General features: G+C 34.8%; 1 protein-coding gene across 5 annotated transcripts in view; it reads left to right on the top strand.

Moving 5' to 3' along the window:
- VTI1A (vesicle transport through interaction with t-SNAREs 1A) overlaps positions 1-13,981 on the top strand; it is a 273,601-nt gene that overhangs the window by 47,871 nt on the left and 211,749 nt on the right. For 3 of the 5 annotated variants that reach the window (XM_017839949.1, XM_017839970.1, XM_017839964.1), the window contains exons 4-5: positions 4,599-4,676; positions 10,999-11,019. In XM_017839949.1, the coding sequence (XP_017695438.1) occupies positions 4,599-4,676; positions 10,999-11,019 (99 nt within the window). The remainder of the gene's footprint in view (positions 1-4,598; positions 4,677-10,998; positions 11,020-13,981) is intronic. The other 2 variants (XM_017839957.1, XM_017839976.1) reach the window with 1 other exon arrangement.

Genomic DNA, 13,981 nt, shown 5'->3' with positions numbered 1-13,981 from the left:
CATTTCTGCTCAGCAAAAAATACTTAAATACTTATTCCAAAAGGCGGAGATGAATGTGTATATTCTGCAGTATTTAGCTATCCATTTGAGAATCAAGTCACTTTTTTCACCTTGCTTTTAGTGAGAGCAATGGCAAAAATGTCTACTCTCAAAGAACAGAAAATAAAATCTAATTTATTCCTACAAATTATTTTTGGTTATGTTAATCTTGAGTATTTATTTACATCTAGAGCAGGGCCAAACCGTGAAACAGATGCCTGGAGATTTTTTTAAAACATTTATATATACTAGGAAATTCTAATGAATTTTGTATGAAAACAGATGTTTGTGGATAAATAAGCCTTTTTGTTTATTTACGGGTATTCCACAGAAAAATCTGTTTAATCCGTTCTTAAAACATTGAGCCTGAAAAATGGAGAGGTTGAGATGAAAGGATTTGCTGGGTCTTTTGTCTGAAACGAACCTAGGTTTGCTCATTTGTTTGGGGGGCTGCTTAGCATTTAGGAGGGAGAAAGCTATTCTTCAGTTCATGTATGAAAATGTACAATACTTTATATCAATTATTTGACTGATTGCTGGAAGTGCGTTGAAGTGAAGGGGCATAGGCTAGTTCTGGCCTTCACTAATGGGAACATTTCAGTTTGTGGATGGTAATTAAAGTATAGAATGCGGAAAATTAGGCCAAAATTGAATAGAAATGAATAAGTATGTATTCTGTTGTGCAGATGTTGGAAACAGATTATTTTGGATCCCTCTTTCTATCTACATCTTATTTGGTTACCATGTAAAATTCGGTCAGACACCATGTAGATTGTTTCTCTTCCCATTACCTTTCCTGTTTTTATGTTGTGATGTATCTGTATAGGTAGTAATTTAGCAAAATATCCTGTCTGCCAGGTGTGGGAACTAGCTGATTGTATTGTAATACCAGATCATTACTTAATTCATATGCAACCTAGCCTAGCACATGGAAAGCATTATAAATCTATTTACAGTGTGGCTGGTCTGATGATAACATTGTATTAAATTCCCAGGTGAGGCAATTTAAGCAATTGCTTTGCCATGTGTAGGCCATGGAAATTAACTTCTCATATGCTTTAGTAATAGACGAACTTCATTGGTATGCTCAGATTAGTAGTATAGCAGAATTCTTACAGTCTGGTTACGTGTACCCTGCTTCACATGTAGAATCATACAGGGGGGTGGTACTGCAGATCACAGATCTTAATTAGTTTAAGCTGAGTTAATTCATTTCAATTCTAATTTAGCTGGGCTTGCCCATGAAGACATTCAGTTCTATTGGGAAATGTTAAGGCTTGGGTCAAGTAGACAGATTGTTTAAAGCCAAATTGCCAGACAGAACTGAGCAAGTGTATCTGTTTGAACAGGGCTTTAAGGAAATCACCCAATCGGTATGCAAAAATCCTGTTCATAAACCAAGAGAGGTCTGCTTGGAATCAGAAATTCTTCCTTGTCAGAAGGTCTGGGTACTGTAGTACATTTAAAACAGCCCCTGAAACTTTCTCTGTCTTGAAGTTCTTGTAGAAAGTAGCTTAACCCTTTTCTGTCACCGTGTGTTTGGGCACATGGTACATTTGAAATATATCCACTGAGCAAAAGCACTTGTGTGCTTCGACTTTTTGTCTAGATATATACAAGAAAATATAAAATACAAGGAAAACTTCAATATATGACAGACCTTTACAGACAAAAACCTGCACACAGAACCTCTTAAACCTATATTGAGCTGCCCAGAAATGCCTTGGATTACAAACTCTGTAAAGCTTCTGTCTTTTCTAGAAACATACATATAAAGTACCAGTAGACAGTGGTAACTGACAACTAAGACTAAAAATGTTGACAATTTCTTGATTTGCCTGGTTAGCTTATGTATAGAAGTCATTAACTATTTATAAAATGCATTATGAATTGGGTTCCTTCAAACTGTAGCAGAGTGTGTGACATTTCCAGCTCAAACTATCATTCTTGCATTTGGCTAAAGTACGTATTTATAAACAGCTGATAGTTATGAACTAAAAAAAAATATAGAAAATTGTTTAATTACTGAGTTCAGACAAGCCAAACTATTTTGTATAGCCACATTTGGAAGTGTTAACCAATAATACTTTAATAAAAATAAGAATAGTAATTCAAGATATTGATATTTTGGACAAATCCTTAAAGAATAAATGAACACTTTAGTTCAAAGACCTTTCCTTTTATATTATTGATTCATTTGGAAGTGAAACTGTGATCAAAACTAGTATCAAATTATTTATTGATTATGGCAAAGAGTTGTAACTAATTGTAGTCAAAGCATTATTTCTTTTAATATAATTGCTGATTTTCAGATCATGACAGATTTTTGCAATAAAAGAACAATGATACAAATATATTTATTAAGTTCAGCGGTGATGATATAAAGATTATAAAAGGTCTCTTAAAATTGTATTGCTATTAACATTTATTTATTTTCCATAAAGTATATGCTTTTTCCTTTCTCCCATGCTGGCTCTTAAGAATGAGAATATCATCCAGTTAAATCTTTCAAATAAATGATGTGTAACCAAGGACCATCTCAGTCCCTACATATTATTAGGCAGCTTGTTCACTGGAGAACAAGCTCATGGAGCATCATGCTCTTCATCTCAGTCTAATAATCATAAATACATTCAACACTAACAGAATCAATGGGGCTGAGTCATTTTGTGAAATTGGGAGAAACTGTACAATTGAACTACTAGACCTCAAATGAAGTCTTAAGATTGAATCTTAATCAGACAAGAAGATTAGATATTTATTGGTATATATTTGTAATTTCCTTCCTTATTTGATGTGTATCAAATAAAAATAGGAAAATAATATAATTGAGCAATCTATGCCAATTTGTTGGCTTTTTGGTGAAAAAAGAGAAAAACAAAACCTATCTCCATATGATATTCTTGCATACTGTGGAGTGTTTTAGTCCCCCATAGTGATGAAATGAATAATTTAAACAGGCAGCTCTGATACCACAGCCTGTTTAAAGGTTCTCATTTCCTTTAATGCTGTAGACTACTTTAGCTTGGTTAGTATGAAACTGTGACAGCTGAGATCTCCAAAAGATTTGGCACAATTCACCTCATGTCGTAGGTCCATGGTATGCTTTGTCCTTTCTACATCTGTAGCTTTAGTACATAATCTAGATCTGAACACTGGCAACTGAATCACAAATGGGTAAGCTTTGTAACGATGATATTGGTTATAAAGGGTGAACTACACAGGATAAAGAGCTAAAATATTTTGCTGTGAGGTGACCAATGCAAGGCTTACTCCACTGCTAGACCACACGCATAACGGGTGACCCACTTCTAAACTTCTTTGTCACAAAGGTAATGAATTTCCCTATGCTCACTATAATTTCTAGTGAGTTGTTTCCTGTCCCTTAGTCTCAAAGAAGTCTTTTGGCATGATGGTCCAGTTAGGGAAGATTTGAGGAGGGTTTTGTTTTTTCTGAGTTCCCGCTGGTAGTCACTACCATGGTAGGGTGTGAGGGAAGCTCCCATCGGTAAAGGAAGGCCCTACAGCTTAGTTCTTGCTACTCTTGGGTTTCTTCCTCTGATGAAGTATAAAAATGATCATAGCCACTCTCAAAAAAGAAAAAAAAATAGAAAATATGATAAAAACTCTGTCTCTCTTTTAATGGTAAATATTAACCGACTAAGGACCTGTTATTTGGCTAACAGAGAAATTGAAAGCTGGGATGATGTTCTCATTATGGACTTCTCTGTTGTTCCATTGAATGCTCTGCTACCCTGGTAATCTTCAGACATTTGCTTTCCATTGCTTGGCACTTGTTCTAGTTTAGAATCTACATGATGATCAGTTCATGAGCAAATCTGATGCTCATAAGCTGTGAATAACAACTGTAAGGATGCCATGAATGACTGTCCCAGTTTTGTGGTGTTTCCTTGAACTGCTGTAAACCAGTGTTTCCTTGTCCTATTGTTTTCTCTCCTTTCTTTTGCCCTTTAATTTCTTGCCCTTTCCCAGTAGGCCTTCATAGCCTTAGCAGTATAGAGAACACTTGTTAATTTTTTACATCTTTAAATGCAATCAAGTGTGTCAAATGTGTGTTGTTCGGGTTTGATTTACATTAGTCATATGGGAAAAACTCAGTCTTCCTTTCCTGTTTAGTGGCATCACTGCAGTGTTATGTTGAGTTCTGTGTCCAGCTAGCAAGTGTTCTTCAAAAAAATATGTTTGGTTCCTGCCCTGGCTTTTCTTGATTGCTTCTGATATTATTGTGTATTGCCTCTCTGGTTACTCCATTAACATAACTGGGATCACACGTTACTTATCCTGAGCTTCACTGAAGCTGCTTTCATTGCTGCAATGTTGAGGGTGTGACTGTCTTAGAAATACTAAGGTTTTGCCATGCAGATTTGTCAAAATACAGCAGTTGAAGAACTTTGTAATAACTTTTACTTGCAGATTTTTATTTTTTTTTATATCAAATAGGTATCCATTAGGGGGCTCTCGAGGTTCAAGATGATCAGCCTTGATACCAATGGCTTCGGAGCTTTACTTCCTAACCCTTTTTTCTTTTTGTTTTACAGAAAAGGTCACGAATCGCCTACAGTGATGAGGTGCGGAATGAGCTCCTAGGGGATGACGGGAATTCCTCAGAGAACCAGGTAGGATGCTAATCAAGAAGCCCTAGTGGGTGGCTGGAGGGTGAAGGAGGTCACTGGCACACTGGGCTTCTCAAGCTGCTCCTTAACAGCATTAGCAACAACTCATGTGGAAGTGATACTATTTAATGCAAAGCTGGGGTCTTAATCAACTTCAAAATGTTTCTTGGAGATCTTACATTTAACCCTTTAACTTGTGATCACTGTCTGCTATCTTAAAAAAAATCTTTTCTTCTCTTTTCTTTATTATTTGGTACTTAAGAAATAACTTGAAACACGCTGTTTGCCGACAAAGCCAAGGTCTTCACCTCAAACACATGTAAAAGGAATAAAAAAAGTACATAATGCAGCTTTGATAATAATGCAGTATAATTAAATCAACACTGGCAGGCAAAACAAATGAAAGTGCGCTCACAGAATTAGGCAGTTCCCCACTCAGTTTCCTTGTGTGATTCCTTCCCTAAACAGATTTTCTCTTCTTGTACCAAAATTCACAAGTTGTACTAATAAGAGCATGCTTTCATAATGCATGTTGTACCAGGATGCAGAATGCTATCCATCTCTTTTAATGAATGAAAGCTTGATAATCCTGAGGCTTTCTTAAAATCTTGTAACCAAATTGTTATTCTGGATACTACAGTGAGGATCCTGCTAAACTACCCAAAATTACAAAGGCAGTGTTTTATTCAGGAGACTTTGACCTACCTGTTAATATTCGTTCTGGGGCTGAAACTTGTTTGGCACTTTGAAAGCAGAATATTTCTTTTCTTTTTGAAAATTATGTCATCAAAGTTGTATCTTTTGAATTAGAATTTAGCCGAAAGTTTTCTTAAATGTCAGATTGCCTCTTCTGACGATATAGAATCCAAATTATTTTATAGTGAAAGTGAAAATTGTTTAAATGCTTACTCAAGAAATGTGATAGTAAATAAGGAAATGGATCACAACAATGTTCTGAAATTTTCTGTATCTTCTATACCTGCTGTATAAGCTCAGCTCCACTAAGAAAGGAAAAAAAAAAGACTTGGAGACTTACCCGGTAAAATGACTTTCAAAACACAGACCTTGTTACCCTTATCTTATGCAGTATTTTAAATATGCTCTATAAGTTTTAAGCTCTTTAATAGACTTTAATTCATACATTAATGAAAGCATACACAGGATACAATTTATCTGAAGACACAAGACTAGAGTAGAGCAGCTCTGATATCTATGTGAAGAGGTAAATTTAAAAGATATTAATCTTCATATTTATATATTATAGCAAGGGGAGATTCCAAAATTTGAGTAAAATAAAGAGGGGGTTTTATCCCAATAATGAATTTATGGAAAAGGTGATTTTAGGAAAAAGAGTTTCATAGTCTGCATGTCATGATTTTAAACGCAGTCCTGTGAAAGTGTTATGATTCTCATTTTATTTCTCTTAAGGTGCTGCTATTTTTACATTTCAAGAAAAAATTGTGTGAATTCAGACATAAAAGGGCAATTGTGATAAGAAACTTTACTTAGAATATCTTATGGGTAGGGATGAGATAAAATATTTTATTTTCACTTTTTAGGGAATGTTTAATTTACTGGTTCATGTGTGCACTTTTTATGAGGTATGATCTTTTTTCCAAACGTGATGGAAGAGACATAGTCTCATCTCAAGGAACTAAATGCTACTTTCAACCATTTGTCAACATGAGGATTTTTTCTTCCAAATGAAGAAATGGAAGAAAATTTTGGCTGCGTAAGGAGTTTTGTATAGTCTTAGGTAATCAAAATCGTATTCCATAACCCAACTTGAAGCTGTTACCCCTGTACCTTTGAAAGTTCTGAATTCCTTTCTTAAAAAATATTATGAAATAGCACTGTAAGGTAGTCACCTAATTTCTTTTAAATATGTGAATGCCATTATTTTTAAAAATACATTATTTATTGTGTTTTTTCGTTAATAAATCTCACATTTTCTTTTTCTTATTAAATATCCTTATTTATATCTGTACTTCTGTGCATGTAGTTATGAGTGCAAGCAGTTAGTGCAAAAACTTCAGCTGGTATTGAGCTTATTAAAATGTACAGCCATCAAAATCATATGTAAGGTTTGGGTACTTACCATATACCAAACATGATATATTGTCGTATTTAACTCGGTAACCCCAGGTCTAATACACTTTCATTCCTATACATTATTATATTGATAGAAAACTTGGACTAGATGATAAAAAGATGCTCAGGTATAACTTACAGCCTAGTAAAATGTTTGAAAATGTTTCAAATACTTGCTTTCAGTTTCTCTGGTGGAAATAAATATAGGTATGTGGACTGACCCTGACCCTGATGCTGTAGGATTTTTACTTCTCAGTCAGTTTGGATTAGGTTAAATTAGTTTAACCGAAAAATGATGGGTTTGTTTTCCCCAATTCAGTCACCAAACTGTGAAAACGGAGAGGAAGGATTCCTCTTCTGACAGGAGGTATTGAAAAAAGTTGCCTGTTCAGAATTGCTCCTGTACTAATCCACAAATATTGGTAAAATCTGGCAATAGAAATACTGGATATCTGGGCAGTCTAGGGTGTTATTCAGAGGCAGATAAGAGATACGAGTAGCACATTTTGGGTATGGTCTTTGTCATTGTGATAACACTTGCATAATGTTTTTGGTGGAGAGAGAAAACAAAAGGAACTTATTGTATACTGGCTAGTATGACCATATTAAATATCGAGAAATAAATAAGGCACTATTGGGGAAATAAACAATCTGGATATTTTCATTATTCAACTTCTTTTTTTATTTGAGTTTCAAAGGTACAATTACAGTGAACCACAGCCAAGTTACAGGCTGTAATACGTAGGGTGATAGGTATGAGTTTCCAGTTGTTCTCCCAAGAAGAAAGATTGAAGCACAAAGAACAGATTGAAGAATTAGCAAATGATGATTTGTCTTTTGTTTTCTTGGTTTTCCAAAATGTCTCCCATAAGTAGCAGCCATTATATCTGGATGATAGATTAGAATATAATTGCCATATAATGTGTATACTAAGACTTAACTAATTTTACCAGATAAAGCATATAGAAATTTCCTGTAAGAAGTTGTAAGAATTATACAGTTTTGCTATTGAAAGTTTCTTTTGAAATAAATGTATCTTTGTTTAATTAGGTAGGTAGTGATGTAGTGCTCTTAATGCACTTAGAGTTTAGTAAAGTCATTGCTTAGCATAAATTAATTTCTTCTTAATTTGAACCATATGAATGTAGTCAAATGAGGCACTTCGAGGTTGAGAATCAAGAGACATCCCCTCTTGCATAAAAAAACCCCACTTCACTCACCCAATCTCAAAAACTATGTGCATTGGGTTGTTATTTATTTTCCAGGAGTGGTCTCAAACAGGTTTTGTTGCTTTCAAGTCTTGTTTGTCATCCTGGCCACCAACATTAAGCAAATCCCTTGAAAGTTTTTAATTTAAATCCCTTGAGTTTTTCATTGCAATGATACACTACTTAAAGTTGTGGCTTCACTTTAATAATAATAGAACTGTTTTATGTAGCAATTCATATGGTTTTGAGAAAGGATATGTTGGGTTAAATCAGAAATCGTTCTCGACCAAAATAATGTCAGGTACAGTATTACCAACTTCCTTGAGATACAAGTGTTCCTTTCTCTTTTGCAACTATGTTCATTAGTAAGTTAAAATAAATCCTCATTAGGTTAAATTGTGTGTCTGTATATACATACATTTTATAAGTGATTTCTGGTGAACAAATGTTTTGTGGCTACTTAATTTCTGACTACAAAGTTGTGATAATATTAGATTTGGACTTGCTGTGCATAAAGTGTGTCAAACTTCAGCTACAGACCAGGGGGTGAAGTTGGTCAATTTAATTCGCCAAGATCTAAAGAAGGTCGGTATCATTTTATATAGCCCTGGCAGAGCAGATCATTACCAGACACAAATCTGTTCGTTACATGCCGAGGGTTTATAGCAAAATAAATAGACTGTCATCATAAGTTCAGAAAATTGTGTGTTCGACCCACGATAATGTGTAAAGGGCGTTTAATAGAGTTCAGCATTTATTCGTTATCTATATGCGGACAGAGACGGCGGTAGCGTTATCAGCTTTTTAAAAAAAATTCGGTAGTTTTCTGTGTCACGTGACATGCCTCACAGACACACACGCGCACACACACACACATCCCATCTCGCTCCCTTGCTCTCTGTGGCGCAGTTTTGATTTTAGTCACAGCAGAAGGCTTAGCCACAAGAGATTCCACTGGTTCAAACCAGCGTAAACCAGATTTTTTATTTTTTTTTTAGCCTACAAAGGAACAGATTACCTCTTCTATCGAATTCTGTATTGCAAAAAATTAAATAAATAAATCTTTGTTTCAAAAATATGCTGATTATCATAACCTAAAATGGTGGCTGCACACGGCTTAACGCTGTTTATAGTTCAGCAGTGAGCATAATAAAAATAATGTTTCAAAATAGAAACGTAAAGGTAACACATTTTCATCAAGAGCATTGTTAAATGGGGGAAAAATATATCTTTTGTTAATTTGAATGAATATCTTTCAGCCAATGTTAAAAAAAAACCCCAAACCCTCTCCCATTACTTAGCTTAGCTGCAAATCCCATGCAGAGCTTAAATTCAGCCATGCAGCACAAACAAGATAGAACATTTTTGTTTGGGACCTATTGAAAAAACAAATGTGCAGCATTTTAAAACTCTCATTGATTATAGCAGGGTGGCATGCCCAAACGGGCTCTATTGCGGGAGAGTCGTTTTAAACTTTGGCCCTTTAAGTATCATAGTCAACTGAAGAATGGTGGCCTCAGAAAGAAAAGATAGCAATGTGATCAACTCCCAGATCTCTCTTTCTAAACAGCCTTAATGTTTGCCTTTTTGGGGAAAAAAGGGGGAGGAAGAGCTGGAGAAAGAGACCAATTTATGATAGGCCAGGCACTTGAATTTAAGCATTGGTTTGGCAGACAATGCAGTTTTCTTTATACCAAATTCTAGCAAAGTTCCTTTAAGCTATGTGCAGAGGAGCTGGTTCACTTAGAGTTGATGTGGTGTTGTAGCCCTCCTAATTACATCTCGTTAGAGCCTCCTTGTCCGTTTTGTAACGTTCAATTTTAGACGAGCCATATGAAACAGTAGAGAATAATGGAGGTTCTTTTGTTTCCTTCATGCTGGTGAGACTTAAGTAGTAGTAAACATTCTGAACTTACACGTGTTGAAAATTAGTGCTATGAAACTGTAGGTGAAATATCAGCATAAACTGAGGTAATTATGTAGCTGTTGTACTTTCGAATTCAACTGGAATCGGTGAGAGAACTGTAATTTTTTTATAAAGAACCACTCTTGTGCAGACATTTATTGTCAGTGATTATAGGTTTTGTTCCATTACAAATAATTTCTCTCTCTCTCTAAGGGGAGAGTATATTACAACATGGCTTGATAGTCAGGCTGGGGTTTTATTTAGTTTTATAGTAAACCTGCCAGAGCAGTATTATTAACGGTGTTAGATTGTGTTGATTTACAAGCATAAATTAATAAATATAAATGTATATACTATATAAGTATACACACACACTCTATGTGTGTATATATACACACACTCTGTATAGTGGATTAAGAACCTGGAATGGGTCTTTTCTGAGGGAAATATGTTTCATGTTGTTCCCTATTCCTTTGTCTATTTTTAAATAAGCTGTTCAATAAATCATAATTCTGAGTCATTTGACTAAACTGCTGCTTTTTTTTTTTTTTACATGGCAAAACCCCCTGTATGAAGTTCAATAATAAAATTAGATAATATAGTTACAGTAGAACTTGGGTATATAAAAATTGAAATACTGGTTACATGCTATAAAGATGCAGTCATCTATTAATAAGTTAGATCTGCTAGTAAAATAAGAAATCAGTTGTCACAACTAAAATATACAGAAAACATTCTGCAAACTTGTATATACAAAACCACTTCAGCTGTACAATCTTGGAAGAGAGGAATAGTAAACTTGTTTTTTTCTTTATAATATAGACTTCTATGAAGTCATTCCCCTTTATTTCATGATGGTGTCTTAGATGTGGTTTAAAAGAGAATTTCACACTATTCTCTTTGTTTAATGTGACAGTGTGAGAAAGTGATCTTTATTCGTTCAAAAAACTCTGCATGTAGTCTATGTTTAGGTTCTTTTAATGTGTTTGTCTGTGATTTTTAAATGCTAAACATGTAAACAGATAAATTGTCAATGTTAATTCTGTATCCTGTCACACAACTGATCTTTCTTTCCTGCCATTTCTTTCCTTTTTATCTTTTTTGTGCGTTCATGTTGCAGTTGATAAAATTACGTGAAGAGGTGAGTACTTTCTTGCTTTTTGTTGTCTAGCTTTCCCTTTAAAGCTGAGTTTCTAAATCTGAAGTAGATCTTTTTGTTCATTGTTGCAGGGAAATCTACACAAAGCAAAAATATTGATTACATTGCTTTAAAATATTCACTGTTGTGCCTCTTTTTCCCTAATAATTGTATACTTACATAGGAATCTCTAGATCAAACCTTAGAAATTAACATTCTTTGATAGTGGAATTTTTTTAAAAGGCACTAGAAAAAGAAGGGGGAAAAAACTCCTCTATTATTTGATCTCTCCTAGAATACCATGATCAAATCAGGTACAGTAATAATCATGTTTGCATCACAAAATCTTTGATAGGGAAAATACATTTATACACTGGTATTGAAAATGAAAGCATTGCTTTGGTATAAACCGTTGCTGAAACATTGTAAAAATTACACAGAATTTCACAGTGTTTTGAGTTTGGAGTGAGGTATTCAAAGAGCTTATGTATTATATTGGATATTTCACACCCATTGAAAATACAGTACAGGTAGGTAGACCCACGCACACACATATCAATATTTATTATTTATTTGTGAGTGTTGTAGATCTGTAGGTGTAACACTAGAGATCAGTATTCCAGAACACCTTTCTTCCAGTTATAAAATGGATCATAAATATTTAGAGAGAAGCCTGTTTTAATGGTCAGTTCCTCAAATGTTTCAGTTTATTTTCTGAAATTAATGTCTGCTGTTACTTACTGCTGTAGCAAAGCAGGTATTTGAACTGCTATTTTTTTATTATTTCCCGGTAGCCACTGAAAAGAAGGTCTGAGTAAAGTCAAGATTTCTTACAGGTCAGATTTCTGAAGGGTTTCATACAGAGAGTTTGGACCAGCGAAGTATTAGAATAAATATATTTAGAAGCATAAGTATTTTAACATCACATATTTGTTTGGTATCTTCTTTGTGAAACCTGTGTGCCCAGTAATGTATCAGTAATGCATACTGAACTCTGCAGGAGAGGATTTGTAAGTTTTAGAAATGGTGATGACAAAGAATTGTAAAGTAACCAGATTAAGGACAATTACAGAGAATTCTTAAAAACAGATAGATATTTGTGATATAAAGATTCTTTCACTAGTTCCCCAAATGCTTTATTTTTCCCACTTTTCATGGAACTGATATTAATATGTAAAAGCTACTGAGTAAAACAGTTAACAAAAAAAAAAATTAAACAAAATAAACATGTAGCTACATGAAAGCCTTCCCACCACTGCTGAGCTCCCCTCCCCAATAGTCCCAGTATTTAAACAGATGACAGTATTGTTGCAAGGCTTTGTATAGCCTGATTTCTGAGATTTTTCAGAAGAACAGGGTTCATTTTCTCATCCCTTGAACAACACTAGCACGTCTGCTCCCATGCTTTTGCAAAGAATATAGTAGGATCATTTTTGCTTGCAAACATAGATTGTAGTTTTATAAACATAAAGATTCCTAATTTGTAAAATTACTCTGAAAATTTAATCTTATGTGAGGAACAAAGCTGCTACTTATGTGCTTTTCTTTTAGAAATAGCTGTGAAGGCTAGTAAGAAAATTCTGGATGTTATTGCAAAGGGCTGCAACTTGGGAGCTATTCTGAACTCAGTCATACCTTTTGGATCTTATAAATCTTCATTAGCCACCTAAAAAAATGATATTGCTTCTGGTAATTTTTTTTTTTTTGTTTTTCCTTGCTAACCTTATAAGTTACTTTTTCCTCTCTCTGCATATAGTGAAAGCAGTAGCAAATAGAACTAAATAAAGGAATTTATTATTTTGCCTAGATCAAAATTGCACAGGTAGAGAAAAAAAAAATTAAAAACCAATTGTTGGCATTCTGTTCTCTGCACTTAAGTACCCACTATGTGTTGAATAGATTGTAATTGCAGTGGTGTTTTTATACCCAATGCAAAATGCACATTAAAGTTTAAATGAAGGCTAGTACAGTGACTCAGGCATAATTCTTAACTCGTCACATAGTGAAACATCAAGGCGTCCCCAATTATAGTTCTCCTAAGGAGGTATGAAGTGATCTTAAAAGAAATTGTGGTTTGCCATACTGTTTGTTAATAAAACCTGGGCTTCCTCTCATTACAAGGCTCTATTCTAGCACACTTGCCGTACACAGGCTTCCGTGGAGGCTGTGTCGCTCTGTCTTTTGAGCTCCTGAGATCTCAGTTTGAATCCAGCCCACATGGAATGACTAAATCTCTAGTGATAGCATGCCACTTTGCAAAACTTCCTTATGTAACTCCAGATAGAAGCTGTTTCTGAAGCTGCAAGACACACTGAATCACCTCGCTGCCCCCCTCACAGAGTGCAGGGGATACTGTGGGAGAAGGAGTTTGGGGAGGGGTGGGAAGCAGTTGAAAGCATCAGCTGCTGCTATAGGGCAGTGATTTCATGTCCAAAGGACAGGGTGCCTCCAAATCCAAACAGTGTAAGTGACACCACCCTTTATAATAAAATTAAGTTTCATTATAGAATGCCTTGGGTGGAAAGGTTCTGAAATCAAGTAAGAAATGGCTCTGAGTTAATGTTAGCATTGAGTTCACAGGGCTTTAGTATTCTAATTGCTCACAGTACAACTGAACTGAACTGAGGGCTTGTAATTTATTTTACTTAAATGTGGCTTATATGGTATATAAAAATACACAGTTAAATGCTAATTCTTTCTGTTCAGTAGCTCTTTCACCTTAAATTGTGAAATCTGATTATTTCTCCCTCTCTCCCTTAACATAGTAGGATAGTGTTTTCATTTCCAGTATACCACTACAGCCCTATACATCTGTTCTATGATCAGTGTTCTACTCCCTGTGCTCACTCCCAGCCTTTGGTGTGTTTTTTGAAGTATCCCCTCTCTAACTTTTAGGATTCTTACCTCCTAAACTCCTTTTTATATACTCCTCTCCCCCTTTCTCTACTTTTCTTTCTTGAGAGAC

Source organism: Lepidothrix coronata, unplaced genomic scaffold, assembly GCF_001604755.1.
Source record: "Lepidothrix coronata isolate B3197 unplaced genomic scaffold, Lepidothrix_coronata-1.0 Scaffold8, whole genome shotgun sequence".
NCBI lineage: Eukaryota > Metazoa > Chordata > Aves > Passeriformes > Pipridae > Lepidothrix > Lepidothrix coronata.
Note: the sequence above shows the minus strand (reverse complement) of the source record. Positions and strands in the feature narration are given on the sequence as shown.